Source organism: Carcharodon carcharias, chromosome 12 (assembly GCF_017639515.1).
Source record: "Carcharodon carcharias isolate sCarCar2 chromosome 12, sCarCar2.pri, whole genome shotgun sequence".
Taxonomy (NCBI): domain Eukaryota; kingdom Metazoa; phylum Chordata; class Chondrichthyes; order Lamniformes; family Lamnidae; genus Carcharodon; species Carcharodon carcharias.
In genome coordinates this window covers 110329926-110351496 of record NC_054478.1, presented here as the reverse complement: position 1 = coordinate 110351496, position 21571 = coordinate 110329926, and the positions used below count along the sequence as shown (strand labels likewise).

The 21571-nt window shown below is 42.3% G+C and overlaps 1 protein-coding gene across 1 annotated transcript in view; it reads right to left on the bottom strand.

Annotated features, from left to right (window-relative positions):
• LOC121285117 (nmrA-like family domain-containing protein 1) overlaps nt 1-21571 on the bottom strand; it is a 101791-nt gene that overhangs the window by 14936 nt on the left and 65284 nt on the right. The window contains exons 3-5 of the mRNA XM_041201280.1: nt 18789-19035; nt 17483-17673; nt 2907-3123 (exon numbers count right to left, since the gene is read on the bottom strand). Coding sequence (XP_041057214.1) covers nt 2944-3123; nt 17483-17673; nt 18789-19035 — 618 coding nt within the window. The 3' untranslated portion in view covers nt 2907-2943. The remainder of the gene's footprint in view (nt 1-2906; nt 3124-17482; nt 17674-18788; nt 19036-21571) is intronic.

Here is a 21571-nt window from a genome sequence, read left to right as displayed (position 1 = left end):
GCACCACTCAGCTGATGACATGTGGTCCAAACTTATAGGAAGTGTCAGGTGGCTGAAGATTTATTATTAATAATAATTAATGATAATAGTAAAAAAGTGTTCTATGAATGAAGAAAGACTTCAAGAGGACATGGGCAGGCTGGTGGAATGGGTGGGCATGCGGCAGATGAAATTTAGTGCAGAGACGTGTGAACTAATGCACTTTGATAGGGAGAATGAGGAAAGGCGATATAAAATAAAGGTCTGATGGCTCTCCACTTCTTCCTCGAATAGAGGCCCGAACAATCCCCATCCACCACTACTCTCCTCCGCCTGGCTGAACTTGTTCTCTCACTGAACAATTTCTCCTTAAACTCCTCTCACTTACTCCAAATAAAAGGTGTGGCTATGGGTACCAGCATGGGCCCCAGTTATGCCTGTCTCTTTATGGGGTATGTGGAACATTCCTTGTTCCAGTCCTACTCCGGCCCCCTCAAACAACTCTTTCTCCATTACGTCGATGATTGCTTCGGTGCTGCTTCATGCTCTCATCTGGACCTGGAAAAATTTATTAACTTTGCTTTCAATTTCCACCCCTCCATCATTTTCACATGGTCCATCTCTGACACTTCCCTTCCCTTCTATGACCTCTCTGTCTCAATTTCTGGTGATAGACTGTCCACCAATATTCATTACAAGCCTGCCGACTCCCACAGCTACCTTGACTACAGCTCCTCATACCCCGCTTCCTGTAAGGACTCCATCCCATTCTCTCAGTTCCTTCACCTCCGTCGCATCTGTTCTGATGATGCCACTATCAAAAACAGTTCCTCTGACATGTCTTCCTTCTTCCTTAACCAAGGTTTTCCACCCACTGTGGTTGACAGAGCCCTCAACCATGTCCAGCTCATCTCCCGCGCATCTGCCCTCACACCTTCCTCTCCTTCCCAGAAGCACGATAGGGTCCCCCTTGTCCTCACTTATCACGCCACCAGCCTCCACATTCAAAGGATCATCCTCCACCATTTCTGCCAACTCCAGCATGATGCCACCACCAAATACATCTTCCCTTCACACCCCCGGTGGCATTCTGCAGGGATCGTTCCCTCCAGGACACCCTAGTCCACTCCTCCATCACCCCCTACACCTCAACCCCCTCCCACAGCACCTTCCCATGCAACCGCAGAAGGTGCAAAACCTGGCCCTTTACTTCCCCTCTCCTCACCGTCCAAGGGCCCAAACACTCCTTTCAAGTGAAGCAGCATTCACTTGCACTTCCCTCAATTTAGTCAACTGCATTCGTTGCTCCCAATGCAGTTTCCTCTACATTGGAGAGGCCAAACGCAGACTGGGTGACCGCTTTGTGGAACACCTTTGGTCTGTCCGCGAGCATGACCAAGACCTCCCTGTCACTTGCCATTTCAACACTCCACCCTGCTCTCATGCCCACATGTCTGTCCTTGGCTTGCTGCATTGTTCCAGAGAAGCACAACGCAAACTGGAGGAACAGCACCTCATCTTCCGACTAGGTACTTTACAGCCTTCCAGGCTGAATATTGAGTTCAACAATTTTAGATCATGAACTCTCTCCTCCATCCCCACCCCCTTTCCAATCCCCCTTTTTCCCAATAATTTATATAGATTTTTCTTTTCCCACCTATTTCCATTGTTTTTAAATGTATTTCCATCCACTGTTTTATCTCTGCCTTTTAGCCTATTTTGATCCCTTCCCCCCACCCCCACTAGGGCTATCTGCACCTTTATTATCACATTCCTTAGATAATATCACCAGCTTCAACACCTCTTTGTCCTTTTGTCTATGACATATCTTGGTTATCTCCACCTATCACTGGCCCTCTATCCAGCTCTCAGCTCTACCTGTCTCATGCACCCACACCCCCCCACACCGCACCCCCCCACCCCCCCACCCCCCACCCACCATCAACCAGTTTATATTTCACCTCTTTTCTATTTTTCTTTCGTTCTGTTGAATAGTCAAACAGAATCGAAATGTTAACTTTGTTCCTCTCCATAGATGCTGTCAGATCTGCTGAGTTTTTCCAGGTATTTTTGTTTTTGTTTTTAATATTTCTACACCATTTAAAAAATACTTTTTATTCTTCCCAAAGTGAAGAACTTCATATTTCCCCACATTATGCTCCATCTGCCACCTTCTTGCCACTCATTTATCCTATCAACCTTCTGCATACTCTTTGCGTCCATTTATATTCCCATGCAGCCTTGTATCATTCACAAACTTGCATAAAATGCACATGGTCCTTTCATTTAAGACATCAGCCAGAGTTTTCCGGTCCACCCGCAGCAGGATCCCCACGGTGATGCAGTGGACCATTCAAAATTCTATGATCGGGTGGTCCTGCTGGCAGGAGGGACCAGAAAATCCCACCCATCATACAAATTGTAAATAAATTAGGGTCCAACACTGATCCTTGTGGAACCCCCTAGTTACACTCTGCCAACCTGAAAATTGCTTGTTTATTCCTACTGTCTGCTTTCCATATTTTAACCAAGTCTCTATTCAGTTTAAAATAACACTCCCAACCCCATGAGACTTAATTTTGTACAACGCCTTTTCATGTGGCACCTTATCAAGTTATCTGACACTAGACAATGAATGATGCTCGTCTGATAATCAAAAACTTGATCAAAGAAATAGGTTTTAAGGAGTACATGAAAGAAGGAAAACAAGGTAGGGAGCTGGAGAGGTATAGGGGGGTAGTCCAGAGCTTAGGCCTAGACAGCTGAAGGCACAGCCACCAACGCTGGAGCAATTGAAATTGGGGGTACTCAAGAGCCCAGAGTTAGATGAACACAGATATGCTTGTCTAATACTCTCTGGAGAATAGTTTGTCTGACACTACTGGAGAATAACACTTGTCTGATACTAAACAGAGGATTATGCTTGCCTGATGCTACCCATGTTAAAAAAATATTATTTGGTGTTCAGTCATTCATGAAGGCATTCTTGTTTTTTGACATCCACTCTTCAAAGGATTGTGCCTTAGGATTTAACATTAATGTTAGATCCTTGTTGCGATGAGGTTGCTTCAAATAAAACTGGAACATTTTGGTAAGTTCTTGCACTCCTGGAAAATTCTGCTCCTCATAATCCTTAGCTGATATCTGAAATAATAATGGAAGTTTGTTACCTATGTTCAAATCCATCATGTATACCAATGCAAGAAATGCTGTGTTGTACTTAAAACTGATGTTAAATTAATACTGCACAACGCTGGATTTGATCATTAACAAGAACAAGAACCTCTCATTAAAGGAAAAAAAACTGCATTTAAAAACTGACAGAAATCAAGACTATATTTTTATAAATCAATTTAATTTATGTCAAGAATGTTTTTATGAAAAATCAAATCAGTTCTTGAATGTCCTGTGATTCAGTAGGATAATATAAAGCAGCTCTTCAGGTCTTCATGGTGACACACACATCCCAGATCTGTTGATAAAATCTAACATTTATCTGAAGGAGGATTGCATCAAACTATTGTACCCAATCTGGGTCTGTGTTACACAACAGGGCAATCAGCAGCTATTTGAATCAAGCTACTTATGTGAGTGTAGTTCAAAATACACGATTTACCATAGCTTTGAAGGAACACAAATTGCAAAGATAAAGGCCATGAAATTGAACGGGGCTCGAAAATGGTCAGCAAACTTTGTGCTCTCTGCTTGTTTAAAGTATAGTAGTGTGCAGCCAGCGCTAAGAGCACTGTTGAATGGCTGCACCCCTGAATAGGGAGATCAAAACAGTGAGAAGCTAGCAAGAGTTAAAGCTTAACCACCACTACTTAAAGCCAATATCCCAATAACTGGACCACTAGAGCCTCAAACCCTGCTCAATATGCCACACCTCCATTCACCAGTCAACAATGTCTATTATCACAGTTCATACCTAACATGCATAGCTTCACCTCACGCTTATACACTTTGTACTGCTACACATCTCACACCCACATCTTACAGATTGTACACACTGCCAGCTACTCAACCATGACAGGACATAACATTGCCCCACACCTCAATGACATACTTCCCTCTCTCCAGCAGGACCAGATGGCATGTAAGCAGAGGCAGCAGCACCTAACCTGGGAAGACAGGAGGGGCCATGAGTGAGGCTGTGGCCAGCAGCGGGGTTGAAGCCAAAGATGACTGTACCCTAATATCTAATCCTCCTTTTCTCATCTCACTTGGCCCTCATCCCACAATCTCTTCCAGTTTAAAATTGGAAATGGTGTAAGCATGCACCTCTTGCTTTCCCCATTCTCTCTTCCCTTACCACAACCCTACCCATGTGCTTTCCTCCTTTCATATACCCAAGAACTACAGCCTGGCCTGACAAGAGATGGAGCGCAAGAAAGAAAACAGTGATAATGAAGAAACACCATAACTTACTCACACACTTGCAGCCACCAGCTCAGATACTGACACTGCGTGAACTTGAGAGTATAGTTCAGAGGTGGTATCTGTAACTGGTGACACAGGTCACAAATGGCCTGCAGCCAAGGCAGGGGACAAGGATAACACAGGTACCAGTTCATTGGAGAGCAAGTTGCACATGAGTTTTACTGCAGAGGATTCAGGTCAAGACTTTGATAAGGTGGCCTACAGGTGAAGTTTGATGGGTATGCACAATGAAATGCTCGGAGTATTGGGAGGCCAATCAGATATCTTGTGTTCAATGTGATGGAGAATGGGGAAATCAGGCACCAATTTGGCATAGAGCTTTGTGCAAAGCTGGGAGCTCATGCTTTTCAGCATAGAGGTGGTGGCTGATTGATTGGATAAATACCTTTGTACACTGTGACTTGCCATACTTATGAGGCTTCTGATGCAATTATATGTAAATAAATGCTTCAGAAACAGCACAGATTAATTAAAACATCAGTCTGCAACTTTGCACAGGACATTGACAACTGGCTGGATCATTATGGCTTTGAATATTCCTGTATCTGCTTCTATGGAGATAAAGGGAGATTTGAGTGGGAATTGGCAATCCTTCTAGACTCAATGGCAAAATTATGAGATTGCCACAGGGTTGGACAAGAAACCTAAACAGATAAGAGTAGCAACTCTGTTATCAGTGATGGGAAACGAGTGCTACAAGCTGCATTGCACTGTAGACCTCACTGAGGAGCAAAATAGCCAGAGTTGTGAAATTTTGGAAGTCTTGCAGACCCATTTTGAGCTCTCTATTAATGTTATTTATGAACGGCGTGTGTATAATATTAGAGCTGAGGAAGAGAGGGAGAGCATTGGTTAATATGTGACTGCATTGAGATGTCTAGCTGAATCTTGGGAGTTTGGGTAACTGAAGATGATCTCATCAGAGAAAAGATTGTCTTAGGAACAAGAGATCTTGTTGCGACAGCACATCTGTTGAGGCAAAGAAACTTAATTTCAAGAAAGCTATTGATGTGAGCAGGACCTCTGATGTAACTACTCATCAGCTGAAGAGTATTCAAATACAATAACTATCATTAGAAAAAAAGTATTAGGTAAATTAATGGGGCTAAAGGCTGATAAGTCCCCTGGACCTGATGGGTTGCATCCTAGGATATTAAAGGATGTAGCTACTAGTAGCTACTAGATAGTAGATGTACTGGTAGTAACCTTCCAAGAATCCTTAGATTCTGGAAAAGTCCCAGAGGATTGGAGAACGGCCAATGTAACACCTTTATTCAAAAAGGGAGGAAGACAAAAACCAGGTAACTATAAGCCAGTTAGCTTAACATCCGTCATTGGGAAAAGGTTGGAGTCTATTATAAAGGATGTAACAGCAGAACAAATTTATTAGAATTCTTTGAGGAGGTAACAAGCAGGATAGATAAAGGGGAACCAGTAGGTGTAATATATTTGGATTTCCAAAAGTTGTTTGATAAGATACTGCACATAAGGCTATTTAATAAGATAAGAGGCCATGGTATTGGGGGTAGTTTATTAGCATGGATAGAGGATTGGCTAACTTATAGAAGACAGACAGTTGGGATAAGGGGGGCATTTTCAGAATGGCAACCTGTAACTAGTGGAGTGCCACAAGGATCAGTGCTGGGGCCTCAATTATTTACAATATGTATCAATGACTTAGATGAGGGAAGTGAATGTACTATTGCCAAGTTCGTGGATGACACAAAAATAGGTGGGAAGGCAATGATGAGGGTGACGCAAGGAGTCTACAGAGGGATATAGACAGGTTAAGTGAGTGGGCAAAATGTTGGCAGATGGAATTTAATGTGGGAAAATCTGAGGCTATGCACTTTGGCAGGAAGAATAGAGGAGCTGAATATTATTTAAATGGAGAAAAACTACAGAAGGCTGCAGCACAGAAGGATTTGGGATTCCTTTTGCATGGATCCCAAAAAGCTAACAAACAAGTTCAGCAGGTAATAGGTAAGGAAAATGGAACATTGGCCTTTATTTCAAAGGGAATGGAGTATAAAAATAGGGAAGTCTTGCTAAAACTATACAAGGCACTAGTTAGGCCACACCTAGAATACTGTAAACAATTTTGGTCCCCTTATCTAAGGAAAGATATACTGGCAGTCCAGAGAAGGTTCACTGGGTTGATCCTGGGTATGGAGGGATTTCCTTATGAGGAGAGGTTGAGTAGGTTGGGCCTGTACTCATTGGAGTTTAGAAGAATGAGAGGCGACCTTATTGAAACGTATAAGATTCTTAGGAAGCTTGACAGGGTAGATGCTGAGAGGCTGTTGCCCCTTGTGGGAGAGTCTAGGACCAGAGGGCATAATTTCAGAGTAAGGGGGCGCCTATTTAAAACAGAAATTAGGAAGAATTTCTTCTCTCAGAGGGTAGTCAATCTGTGGAATTCTTTAATGCAGAGGGCTGTAGAGGCTGGATTGTTAAGTATATTCAAGGCTGAAATAGACAGATTTTTAATCAGTAAGGGAATCAAGGGTTATGGGGACAAGGCAGGAAAGTGGAGTTGAGGATTATCAGATTAGCTATGATCTCAATGATTGGCAGAGCAGACTTGATGGGCTGAATGGCCTACTTTTGCTCCTACGCCTTATGGTCTATTCATGGGAGGACCGACATGCTTTGCACTGCTGAGAGGCAGTCCAAGCCTCCTAGACTCAATTCAATGGAGGAAAGAAAGGGCAACTTACAGAAGGGCCAGGAGAAAGATCAAGGCCAGTACTGGATGTAAATACCGTGGAGGAAGGACACCACAAGAAGGAAAAGGAAGCATGTCCAGCTTGGGGAAGACAGTGCTCCAACTGCAAGAAACTGAACCACTTTACGTACAAGTGTTTTGCGGGAAAGAAAAAATGCAAGCCTATAAAGGTGGTTGCTGGAAAGATGTCAGGTGATGATTCTGACAAATCACTCTACACCATAGAAAGGGTTGGCCCTATAAAGTTTTGAGGTAGAAAATGGTTTGTTATTGTTGAAATGATGACCACAGAAGGAAGGCATCAAGAGATTGTGAAGTTTCAAACAGACACTGGTGCTACATATAACATCATGAGCTTCACAGACTTGTGTGAAGTTGCTCATGAGGTGACCCTGTCAAAAGTGAAGTTGAGGATCTAGGATGAAAAGGGGATAAACTGAGAGTCCAGTACAAGGAAGAAAGGAGATCAGCAGTTCCAGGTAGTGGGTGCGAAGCAAAATCTCCTAATCTCAGCTGAAACAAGTCAAAAACTTGGACTGGTAACCCTTCGCATACCAAAAGAGAGCTGCAGTTTGCCTGACACCAAGCCATTGACCACTGAAGGGATGCTGACAGACAAGGGTCTTGTTCAGATCAACAAGCTACACAACAAGATGCAACTTTCCAAGTGTTACAGGAAGTTGTGATGAAAGGATGGCTTGAAACCGTCATGGACACACCTGTTGTTGTAAGACAGTATTTGGGCATACAGATATGAACTGATCACACAAGATGGCATCTTGAACAAAGAGACTAGGGTCATTATCCCTAAAGAGATGAGAAAAGAGATATTAAAGCGCATCCACGCAAGCCATCAAGGAATCGAGTCTAGCCTGAGGAAGGAAAGCTGTACTGGTCAAACACAAGCAATGAGATGAAGGAACACATCAGCCAATGCAATGCTTGTAATGAAAGTAACATTCGCACCACCAAAGTGCCAGGCAATGATCATCTCCAATAAGAGAGAATCTAACCATCGCCCCTTCACATTCAATGGCATTACCATTGCTGAGTCCCCCACTATCAACATCCTGGGGGTTACCATTGACCAGAAACTGAACTGGATTAGCCATACAAATACTGTGGCTACAAGAGCAGGTCAGACGCTAGGAATCCTGCTGTGAGTAACTCACCTCCTGACTCCCCAAAGCCTGTCCACCATCAACAAGACACAAGTCAGGAGTGCGATGGAATATTCCCCACTTGCCTGGATGAGTGCAGTTCTAATAATACTCAAGAAGCTTGATATCATCTAGGCAAAGCTGCCTGTTTGATTGGCACCCCTTCCACAAACATTCACTCCCTCCACTACCAACGAACAGTGGCAGCGGTGTGTACCATCTACAAGATGCACTGTAGAAACTCGCCAAGGCTCCTTAGGCAGCACTTTCCAAACCCACAACCATTTCCATCTAGAAGGACAAGGGCAGCAGATACATAGGAACATCATCACCTCCAAGCCACTCACCATCCTGACTTGGAAATATATTGCTATTCCTTCATTGTCGCTGGGTCAAAATCCTGGAACTCCCTCTTTAACAGCACTGTGGGTGTCCCTACACCACATGTAGTAGTTCAAGAAGGCAGCTCACCACCACCTTCTCAAGGGCAATTAGGGATGGGCGATAAATGCTGGCCTAGCCAGTGATGCCCACATCCCGTAAACGAATAAACCCATCAAGCTCAGCAAGCTCATGACATCCTAGACAGTCCAAGGGTGAAGCTTGGAGTAGACCTCTTCACTCTCACTGGTACTGATTATCTTGTCACAGTCAATTACTATTCAGACTACTGGGAGTTAGACCAGCTGACGTCAACGACTACTTGTGAGATCATAGAACACCAGAAAGCACACTTCAGCTGTGATGGCACTCCTGATATTGTGATCAGTGACAACAGCCCTCATTTCAAAAGTGAAGAATTCAGACTTTCATGAGCGATTGGGAAATTCAGCACTACACATCGTCTCCACACTATCCCCAGTTAAATGGAAAGGCTGAGGCAGCAGTGAAAATTTCTAATAGGATCATCAAAAAATTGACTAGATCAAGCACAGATGTGAACAAGGCAATCGTGGAGTAAAAAAGCACACCTACTGTAGGCATGGAAAATATTCTAGTCCAGACACTAATGTCATGCCACACCCAGACTATTATACCAATAGCTAAAAATCTACTGAAGCTAGAAGTAGTAACTGGAGTGACAAGATCAAAGGGAAAAGACAGCTAAATTTCATTTTGATAAAGCTGCCAAACTGTTGCCAGAGATGAGGGTTGGAGAGATAGTCAGAGTACAAATGTTCAACATACTCAACAAGTCAGCCCTCTTCATAATTTGTGACCTGTGCAGAGAAGTTGGCACCTCAATTAAACACAATGAAAGTGAACAACCAGGTCTATCATCATAACCACAGACATCTACGTGCAACCAGAGAAGCTGCTCCTTCACAGCGGGCAGCTGATGAGACAGATCTGATTTCACCAATTGAACAAGGAACCAAATGATCATCAGTCCCAGAGGTCAATCGTTTCCCAACAAATGCAACAGATCAGCAGCAATAATTAATGCAGCAGCAACACTCACCACGGCAACAACATTCCGCAGAGAAAAAACATCATCACAGGAACCAGCAGACACCAGATGAACAGTCAATAACAACTCGCACTTGTAACATAAAAATGTCAAAGTGAACACATTAGAGGTTGTGTGTGCAATGCGTGTGCAGGGACAGATGAAATTGGAACAGAATAGAAAAAGCATGTTTCGTCCATACATGATTTTTTTTATGGACTATGTATACGAGGTAACCTGTAAACAATATTGCACGCAATTTTTTTCTTTTTTATGAAAAGAGGGGTTTTTGGATAAATACCTTTGTACGCTGTGGCTTGCCATACTCATGTGACCTCTGATGTCATTATCTATAAATAAAGGCTTCTGGGCAGTTGCTATTTTACATTCCAGTGGCCATGTATATTAGCACACTTACATGATGCAGCAACTCATGACCAATGTCTCAGGTTCCTTTACAGCACAAGCTGAAGTCACACAATATCTTGGTGTTGCAGGCTCAGACTGAAGCTCCGAGTGAAATCAAGCAAGATCAACTTGCTACCACTCAAGCTCTGGGTACCAATGTTCAAAGGAACTTACAGGAAGTCACAGCAGTCCAGCAATTTATCCTCCTATGCATTACAAGGATTTTTGAGATGCTGCCATGGAGGAGTGGCAATGGCAACGTGAAGTACAAACCTGCTGTCCACTTTCAGTGTAACAGCACTCGTCCTCCCACCACTGTCACTCAACTAGTGCACTCGCTGAGTGACAATCTGACAGCTAGCCCAGACTGCTGCAGCCCATGCCAAGATTGTGCAGTCCAAAAGATGAGCATTTCAGGACCAGAGCTGTCGAGATTGTCTTCCAGCCATGCTTCAGCCACAGGAGTAGCACTTCGTAGGAGCATTAAGACAAGCAAAGGTACATGGAACACAGACAATAAAGGAATGCATAACGATGATTAGAGGGCTTTGGTATGTAATAAAGCATGGATTTATAAATTTAGTTTATTTCTTTTACAGACAGGAGGGGTTTTAAGTTAACAGCCCTGACATCTCCCCTCACCACCCATCTGTGAACAGAAGGGTGTTTTTTGATTTTTGACTTCCCCTTTTATAAGCAGCAGTGCATTTTCCCCATCCCTCAGTTTTGGAGTGATCCAATCCTCTATTCATAACCTCACAGCAAACTCAAGATAGGGTAGAATCAGAGGGTTAGTTTATTTTACACATACTCAAAACGTGGGGAGGGGCTGTTGCTACGCAACCCCGGTACAATCACATAATAAAAGCGGGATAAAGGAATGAAACACATACAGGGTAAGGACCACTGACAAAGTAAGAATTATTGTTACACAAAGGTCCAGAGTCCAGAATCAAAAGTCCAATGGTGTATTCCTTCAGAGAGGTTAGCGGCTGAAGATGATGTGGAGTAATCCAATTTTCCAGCAGCGCTGACTTCCACAATGGGAGAAGCACGTAGAGGTGAATTAGTCATGTAGTAGGCACTATTACAGAAGGTTAGCCCTTCCAGTAGAAACAGTGTAGATGAGGGCCAGACAATTTAAACCTGGAAAGACCTCTAGTTCTGCAGCAGCTTGGTTGATGGAAGATGGCAGGCTGCCTTTGTTCAGCTCCACAAGGCAATATTACAGATTCTGGCAGTTTGGGTGGGGGTTGGGATCATGTGACATGACTCTCTCTTCTTCCCCTTGGCTTGGGCAAAGAACTTATATTCCTGTTCTGGATTCTTGAGATGGTTAATGTTTCATCCATTAATAAGTTTAACAGAGATTACAGGGTCCCTTTGTCCTTGTAGATATATTGTCTCTGTTGACCAGAGTTCTGCCTTAAAAACATAAAGGGTCTTTGCGTATTTTCTTAGAATTTGATTTCTGCCATCACAGGGGGCATTGGTGCCTCTTTAGAGATAACGAGGCCCCTTTTGTTTTCTGAAGGCTAGACATTCCTTTTGTGAGAGTCATCCATTAAAAAAAATATAAAGTAGCCAGATAGATATATATATATATATATATAATATATATATATTTGTTTTCCTTCATGTCTCCCGGGCATGACAATAATATAGCATGGATTTATAAATTCGGTTTGAAATGTTTATTTTCTAATGACTCTTATGTTCGTATTGTAGCCAAGCGGACACTGTGATAGTAACAGTGCGAAGGTGTGGGTGAATGAGGAATTGGGATTGTGGTTACTGGTATCGCAGACAGATGCGTTCATCATGGACAGCCAGTCAAAAATTCTGTTATGGTCCATGTCCAACACCACCTCCACCACCACTACCACAGAACTTGTGGTAAGGACTGTGTCCTCAAGATGATGAGGTGATGCAGCATGAAGCAGACCACCACAAATCTTGACAACCACTCCATTGCATACTCCAGTGCGGTCCAGGTAGCAGAAGCATTAACCACACCAATGATCTGCTGTTATCACATTTCATGTGGCAGCATGACTTTCATTGTTTGCATGCAGTCCATACATGAGTGGGTTGCACACAGCACTCTCTCAGTTACTGCACTGGAGTGTCAGCTGTGATCTTTTTTGTGCTCAAGTCTCTGGAGTGGGACTTAAACACATAACCTTCTGATTCAGAGGCAAGACAGCTACCAACTGAGCTACGGCTGACACTAGCAAATTGTCATTTGCAACAATGGTAAATTAACTCTGGACAGGAAGGCAATACAGTTTTCATGTTGCTGGCCTTGACATTGGGAGTTGATGTTCTAAAACGTTTCCTTCAAGAAGTGATAGCATGTATGCTGAAGTCCACAATTCCTCACGTGGATCCTAACCCTGCCAGAAGTAAGAGATATGGGAATAATGCATGCTAGATATTTCTCCAGGGAGCAAGGATCAGTCAACATAGTCCAGAAGTGATAGTGGGGGCTCAATTCAATAGCACATGATAATGGGCACTTGATCACAATGCACGCAGCATGCCAACTTCATGCTATCAGCTCATTTAAATGATTTCAGCATCCAGCCTACTAACCACACAGTTGATTGACTGCACACATCAGCGGAGTGCAAATATCATGAGCGGTTAGCACCACTTCTAACCCACATAAGAGGTTAGTGTGCAAAACTAAAGCACATGGGGGCAATATATTGGAGTGGATTGAGAATTGTTTAGCAGGTACAGGAAACAGACAGTAGGAGTAAATGGGTCTTTTTCGGAGTGGCAGACGGTGATTCGTGGTGTATCACAGTGCGTGGCCCCAGCTATTCACAATATATATCAATGATTTGGATGAGGGAGCCAAATGTAATATTTATAAGTTTGCTGATGACATGAAACTTGGTGGGAATGTGAGTGGTCAAGAGGATGTTGAGAGGCTTCAAGTTGATTTAGACAAGTTGAGTGAGTGGGCAAATACAGGTAGATGCAGTACAACGTGGATAAGTGTGAAGTTATCCACTTCGAAAGGAAAAACAAAATGACAGAGTATTACTTAAATGGTGACAGATTGGGAAATATTGGTGTACAAAAGATCCTGGGTGTCCTTGTACATCAAATACTGAAAGCAAGCACACAGGTGCAGCAAGCAGTTGAGAAGGCAAATGGCCTTCATTGCAAGTGGACTTAATTACAGGAGCAAGGGTATCTTATTGCAGCTGTACAGGGCCTTGGTGAGACCAAGCCTGGGGTATTGTGTACAGTTTTGGTCTCCTTACCTAAGAAAGGATATACTTGCCATGGAGGGAGTGCAGTGAAGGTTCACCAGACTGATTCCTGGGATGGCAGGATTGTTGTATGAGGAGAGATTGGGCCAACTAGGCCTATATTTGCTGGAGTTTAGAAGAATGAGAGGAGATCTCATTGAAACATATACAATTCTGACAGGGCTGGGTAGACTGGATGCAGGGATGATGTTTCCTCTGGCTGAGGGGGTCTAGAATAAGGGATCACAGTCTCAGGATATGGTGTAGGCTATTTAGGACTGAGGTGAGGAGAAACTTCTTTACGCAGAGGGTGGTAAACCTGTGGAACTCCCTACCACTGAAGGCTGTGGAAGCCAAGTCATTGAACATACGTAAGAAGGAAATAGATAGATTTCTGGACTCTAAAGGTGCAAAGAGGTATGGGAAGAGAATGGGAGTATGGTGTTGAGATAGAGGATCAGCCATTGAATGGTAGAGCAGGCTCGAAGGGCCAAATGACCTATCCCTGCTCCTATTTTCTATGTTTCTAAGTGCAGGCTAGCTTTAAGGTGGGATGTAGTGTGGCCAGAGCAGGTGCTGGCAGTGTTGCAGGAAGTGACTCTGAACTGAGAAACATGGTAGAAAGCAGGGTCCAAGGTTTTTGGATGCTTCTCTAAAGGCCTTGGTGGAGAATGTGAAAAGGTGGGACGTCCTATATCCATGGGATTTCAGGAGGCCTTCCAAACACACACTCTGAAGGGAAGGGAAGCAGATAGTCCTGGGGGTCAATACCAGGAGTCAAGCCCCAAGAATTTAGGGGCAGTGCCACAAGAAGTTCAATATTGCATCCAGTTCTGGTCACCATGTTTTAGGCACGATATGAGATGGTGCAGAGGAGATTTACCGGAATGGTTTAAGGGATGAGGGAATTTAGCTACAAGCTTAAGTTTGAGATGTTGGGCGCTGTTTTCCGTGGAGCAAAGGAGGTGGAGGGGAGATTTGATAGAGGCGTACAAGATTATGATAGGTTTAGCTAAAGCAGACAAAGCAAAGTTGCTCCGATTAGTTGATGGTACAAGGACTGGGGAACACAGATTTAATGTTTGGGCAACAGAAGATGGGAGTGGGAGGGGAGGGGGTGAGTGGATGTGAGGTATAACTTTTTTTATGCAGCGAGTGAGAATGACCTGGAACTTGCTGCCCATGAGTCTGGTGGATGCGGAGACAATCAATGATTTCAAAAGGAAATTGGTGGACATTTGAGGCAAATAAACTTGCAGGGCTACGGGGACAGGGTGGAGAAATGGGTCTGACTGGATTGCTCTACACAGAGTTGTTATGAACTAGATGGACCGAATGGTCTCCTTGTGATGTAATGATCAAGCGAATGTTCAAGGTCAATGATCTATCTTCAAACACTGTTCAATTCACCACATACCCATCACTCACCTATTAACAATCTCTATCAATCAGGACTTATAACTGATATTCAAATGCTTCACCACACCCTCACAACAGGGGTGCAGTAAACCTTACACCCACATCTCACAGGTTGCACACACACTCCCAGATTTCAATCATGACAATCACATCACCCAAACAGATTGCACGATACTGAGTGGTTAAAAAAGCATAAGGGGTCTTGGGCTTTATAAATAGAGGCATAGAGTACAAAAGGAAGTAGGTTATGATGAACCTTTATAAAACACTGGTTCGGCCTCAACCGGAGTATTGCGTCCAATTTTGGGCACCATACTTTAGGAAGGATATGATGGCATAAGAGCAGAAAAGATTCCCAAGATTGGTTCCAAGGGTTGAGGGATTTTAGTTTTGTGAACAGATTGGAGAAGCTGGGGTTGTTCTCCTTCAAGAAGACTGAGTGGAGATTTGATAAAGATATTCAAAATCATGAGGGGCCTAGTCAGACTGGTTACAAAGAAACTGTTGCCTTTGGTGGAAGGGTGTGAACCAGAAGACACTGTTTTAAGATGAATAGCAAAGGGACCAACATGAGGAAAAACATTTTTACCTAGTGCATGGTTAGGATCTGGAATACACTGCCTGAGAGGGTGGTAAAGGCAGATTTATCTATGGCTTTCAAATGAGATTTGGATAAGCAACTGCAGGGAAAAAATTTACAGGGCTGCAGGGAAGGAGTGGGACTAGGTGAATTGTTTTAGCAAGAGCCAGCACAGCCACTATGGGTCTAATAGCCTCCTTTTGAGCTGTTACCATGTTCTATGATTCTAACAAGCATGCAGCTTAGCTACGGTTGCAGGCTTCCCTAAGCTGTAGAATGCAAATGACCTAATAGGGGTCTTTAAAACCATGAAAGAATTCGATAGATTAGATGTAGAGTGTTTCCACTTTTAGGGAAGAGCTAATCTGGAGCCATCAATATAACATAGTCACCAAGAAATTAAATAGAGAACTCAGAATAAACTTTTTTACCAGAGGAGTGGTGAGAATTTGCAACTCAATACCATAGGAATTGGTTGAGGCCAACAGTATAGATGCATTTAAGGGGAAGCTAGATAAACTCGTGAAGGAGGAAGGAATAGAGAAATAGTATGATAGGGTTACATGAGGAAGGACGAGTGGACCATAAATGGCAGCATGTATTGTTTGGATCAAATGGCCTATCTCTGTTCCTGTATTCTACGTGAAAACCAGATCAACTATTGCCAGCAATCCAGCTAGTGTGTCAGGATGAGACTAAGTCATGCTCAACCAAGTCAACTCTACAAACTCCTCCTTATTTTCTTTTACTATTATCTGGGAGTCGATGCCCAAATTGTTAGAGCTGATCTATAGACTGGTCGAATCTGATATAGTCGCACTTATAAAATGATATTTATTAATTAACTTTCCACACTTGTTCAGCACTCTTCCTGAGTTGGTCTTCTTCCATCAGCAGTTTCAAGGCTTCAGGTCAAGCAAGGTTAAAGAAACCATCTGATCATCACCTACTAATCACCGCTTCTACTCCCTCAATTAATGAATCAATAGCCCTCCAGGTTGAATATCACTTGGAGGAAACTCTGCACATAGAGAGCATAGAACACACTACTAGTGGGGAATTAATGCCCACCAAGAGTCTCTCAGTAATGCCATCACTGGCCATGTCCTGAAAAGCATAACTGCCAGATCGGACCTGTATCAGATGATAAAAAACCCATGCAAGAAAGTAACCTACTTGACTTCATTTCCATAAATCTACCTGGTGCTGGGATGTCTGTTCTGATAGCACTGATAGTCCTTGTGAAGCCAAACTCTTGTTGTCTCTGTGAGAACATCCTCCATGTGCAGCAGCCCAAAACTGGGGATCCACAAGGATCATTACCAGCAGCAGTACTGTATACCAGCATCAGCAGATTTAGAGTTAATCATCAAATCAGAACAAAGCTCTGTAGCCCTATCATATTGAGTCAAAAATGATAGTGAACAATCAGGCAACTCACAGGAGGAGAAGGCTCTATGATCATCCCTATCCTAGACCATGGTAAGGCCTAGCACATGATGTTTATAAAATAAACACATTTTCTTTTGACCTTGAACACTGGTGTTTGTCTAAATAAGAAACTTCCAAGCTTTTAGTGCTCATAGGCCACAAAACATTCAGCCCATTGAACGTTTAAGTCTGAAGAGTTTGCAAGTGTCTTCAGTCAAGAGTAGATTACCCTAGTTGGCCTCTTTCAGAGCTTCTCACAATCCTAGATACCAGTCTCCAACTATTTGGTTCGCTCCACATGGGGCTAAGAATCAACTGAGTGCACTGAACACAGCAAAGGTTATAGCTGAAGATCTGTGCACCAGAGCTGCACTTCCCAAGTCAAGCTGTTCCGGTCCAGTTATGATAACTGACACTATGGAAGATTACATAGGAATGTCCGACACACAAAGAAGGATAAAACTAACCCAGTCAATTACCACCCGACCAACCTCCTCTCAGTCATCAGTAAAGTGATGAAAGTAGTCATCAATGTTGACATCAAGGCTGCAGATCAAATGCTCTGGTGGAGATGCTCCCTTTAATTATTGATCAATTAGCTTAGAAATATTTTTTACCAACCTTAGAGTCTCTGATTGTTTTCCCAGTATGTTGGGACATAACTGCAGCATACTCCTCAATCGTAAGCCTGTCAGTGCTGAGGCCTATCTCTTTCCCAATATACTTTTCAGGGCTTTTCAAGATGGCCAGCACAACTCCACCCAAGTCTTTGACTGACATCCCATCCATTGGAACTCCTCCCATAGGAATGTCTAGGAATTGATTATTCAATCATTTAGAAAGATAGCAACAGAAGGTTTGATAAGAGACGCATTGACGACAGACAAATTCAAAGGCTTCACGGGTATAGATGAAATCTAACAACACCTAAAAGATTATTGTTATTTGTCTACTTTTCAACCGTTCTCTTCAATTTTCTTACATGTTCACCAGGATTTAAATTATACATTTTTTAAAAAATATTAGCAGAAATTGAACTGAATGAATCAGCAAATACAATTAATCAATCCGTAAAAGTCCTGCTATAAGGAATTTAACTCATTTAACTGTAATATTTTTTCTTATTCATCACCGTTACAGTGAAACTTTGTTTGAAACATGACTATCAAGGCTTGATAAAGTGAAATACTAAAGTCTGTTCTACTTGTTGCTTAATAACTCAATTTCACAGATAGTTATCTTTACCTTGTTTGCATCGACAACCTCTATTATTTCAATATGAATTCTCAATACATCTGAACTGAAAGAATAGAATCAGTATTGGTGTAAATGAACATTAGGAATATAAATCTGCATAATCAAAAAAAATCAGAAAATGTTTGACTTGAAGTTCACATTCAAAATTCAGAAGGCTTATCATTTAAGTTTATATTGTGTAGCTCAAGAGGTAACTGCACCACAGGTCAGGAATATGTTTCGTTAAATCCCCAGACTGTACTACGTTAGCTGATTTCAGCTAGGCAGTAGTTGGGATTCTAAAACTGGCTTTAGTGCCCCTAAGTGCAGAAAGGAAAACTAGCCAATGTCTAGCTCCTGGTTCCTCTCTAGGCTGCGTAATTTTAGATGCCTGGAAGAATTACTCATATGCCATCATGCTCTCCATAATTTAATAGGCTGTTAAGATTTATTGCCTATACTTGCACAAAAAGAATATCATTTAGGTGAGGTGCAGGAGAGCTGTTGGCTCTCATGGACCATATCCCAAAAAGAATCCATGGCTTCAAGAGAGGAAGAGGAAAACTGGGGAAAAGAAAAAAGTAAATTGTACTTCAAAGTGTCTTTAATCTCCAGAGCAGTAGAGAGAATTTGCTTATAATACCAATTGTACAGCTGTTACAAAACCCATTTTAGCTTTCTAATAACTTACCTAAAACATAATAGCCTTTGTCTGATTTAACAGGTTTAAGCACATCAAGGAAATTTTCAAAGTAGCCAGGCATTCTAACACATGTCATGGGAGAACCAAGTTCCCTGAAATAATCTTCGATCTGTCCCTTCCCATCAAAATGTGGCACATCCAGCTTTCCATTGGTCAGCTTTTTTACATTCTCTAGTCCACTGAATACAATGTGCTTCACGCCAAAGTGGCTGGAAATGTCAGCTACTCTTTTACCCTGGCAAAGAAAAACAGCAAAACATTACTTTGTCAGTAATCCATAAATTAAAATCACTTGTATAGCTTTTTCAATGGTCTGTTCCAGGAGAGTCCAAGGTTCTATCCCTGGTCAGTATCGACTTAGCTGATCACAGTTGCCTTGGTCATGGTGGCTGGATCTGGGACAGAGGGGAAAAAAGTAAGCACAGTGCCCATTCCTGGTTGTTTTCCAATTGTCAATCTGGAAGTGTGCAATTGTGGGTATCAGGCGAAGTCAGCATCCAATTCAATGAAAGAAAAATACTGCGGATGCTGGAAATCTGAAACAAACACAGAAAATGCTGGAAAAACTCAGCAGGTCTAGCAGCATCTGTGGCGAGAGAAACAGAGTTAACGTTTTGTGTCCATATGACTCTTCTTCTGAGCTGAAGAGAAATGGAAATGTTATGAAATTTATACTGTTTAAGGGGGTGGAGCAGATGAAGCTAGATAGAAGGTCAGCGATGGGTGCGGACAAAGGAGAGATTGACAAAGATGTCATGAACTAAAGGACAAAGGGAGTGTTAATGGTAATGGTAAGTGCTAATAAAGGTGCTGATAGTGGCATAAAGGTAAAAAAGCAGAATGTGATAATAGCAGAACAAGGGTAGCATTGTGAAAGAACAATATGGACCAAGTAACAGATGGCCCTTTTGGGGATGGGGTGGGGGAGGGGGCAGTGGTGGGGAAAAAAGGCTAGAAAATGGGATAGAAGTGGGGGATTAAAAAGGGGATAAAACAGTGAATAAATGAAGAAAATAAAAATAAGTGGATAAAAATAAAAATGAATGTAGAAAAAAGGGGATTAAAAAAGGGGTGAGGATAGAGGAGAGAGTTCATGGTCTGAAGTTGTTGAACTCAATGTTAAGTCCAGAAGACTGTACGGTGCCTAATCAGAAGATGAGGTGCTGTGTGCGTTAGGCTTCACTGGAGCATTACAGCAGGCCAAGGACGGACATGAGGGCATGAGAGTAGGATGGTGTGTTGAAATGGCAAGCAGCAGGAAGGTCTGTGTCATGCCTGCAGATAGACCAAAGATGCTCCACAAAGCAGTCACCCAGTCTACGTTTGGTCTCCCCAATGTAGAAGAGAAATTTCTTCCAAGCTCAAGCTGATATCGGTAACCCTGTGGTCCCTCACATGTAGAACTGTTATTTGACCGAATGACCTCACTATATAGAACTGTGCTCCAGCACAACTGAGTAGCTTCAAGAAAGATCCAAGATAATTGAGAAGGAGGAATTACTCATATAAAGAAGATTCAAAATAATGCTGTGCAACTTCATAACTTAAAAATAATTAACAAATCATGTACTAAATATTATTATGATAATATATGCTGTGCAAGGAAGGCCCTAGCGCAGTGCAGGCCATGTCCATCCAGGTAGTCACACAGAATCACAGTGCAGAAGAGGCCCTTCGGCCCATCGAGTCTGCACCGACACGTGAGAAACACCTGACCTACCTACCTAATCCCATTTACCAGCATTTGGCCCACAGCCTTGAATGTTATGACGTGCCAAGTGCTCATCCAGGTACTTTTTAAAGGATGTAAGGCAACCTGCCTCCACCACCCTCCCACACCGTGCATTCCAGACCGTCACCACCCTCTGGGTGAAAAAGCTTTTCCTCACATCCTCCCCTAAACCTCCTGCCCCTCACCTTGAATTTATGTTTGAACTTAAGTCACATTAGTCCAACGCAGAGGAGATGGCATGGAAACTACAGAGAAATTATCTTCAGGACAAAATAACAAACACACAATCACTGAGAACACAAAACAATCATTAGAGTTGTAGGGCTGTCAATAACAGAAAATCTCCTTCAGTACCATGTCATCTCTGGAAACAGCATTTTATACCTCTTAAACAGTGTTCATAGAATCTTTCTTAATTCTTTTTTCACAATATTTTATTTGTTTGCTGAAGCTACCTGAACATGAAATAAATTACATTTCCTAAGTAGTGAGTTCCCAATTTCAAATGTGCTATATTGTGAAAAAGCAGTACATATACCAAAGATTTTCATATGAGAGTGAGACAAATCAGAGACTATAATTCATCCCAAATTTCCTTGGAGTTTCTGGCTTCTATCCCTTTTGAATTCCCTCCCTAAACCACTCTGTCCCTCCAACTCCCTCTCTTAAAATCATTTTCAAAATCCATATCTTTGACAAGCCTTCTTGTCTCAGCAGTATTTTCCTTATGCTCAATTGTAAAATGCCTTGGTGTGTTCTTTACATTAAAGCCATTATATAAGTGCATATGTTTGTCACTTTTGGCATTCTTCTTTGGAAAAGGCCCAAGATTAAGCTACATGCCTTCCCTCTCTGCTATGGAACAATGCTTGGTAAAATCTAAAGAAAAGAAATGTGAGTAAGAGAAAATTAAAAATGTGAGAAAAGATGTGGAACAAAATTTAATTATATACGGTTCAGGGAAGATAGATATTTTTGGATTCTAATTCTATTTTTATAATATTCAGACTTAGCAAAGCATTGTTGTTATAAATGGTGA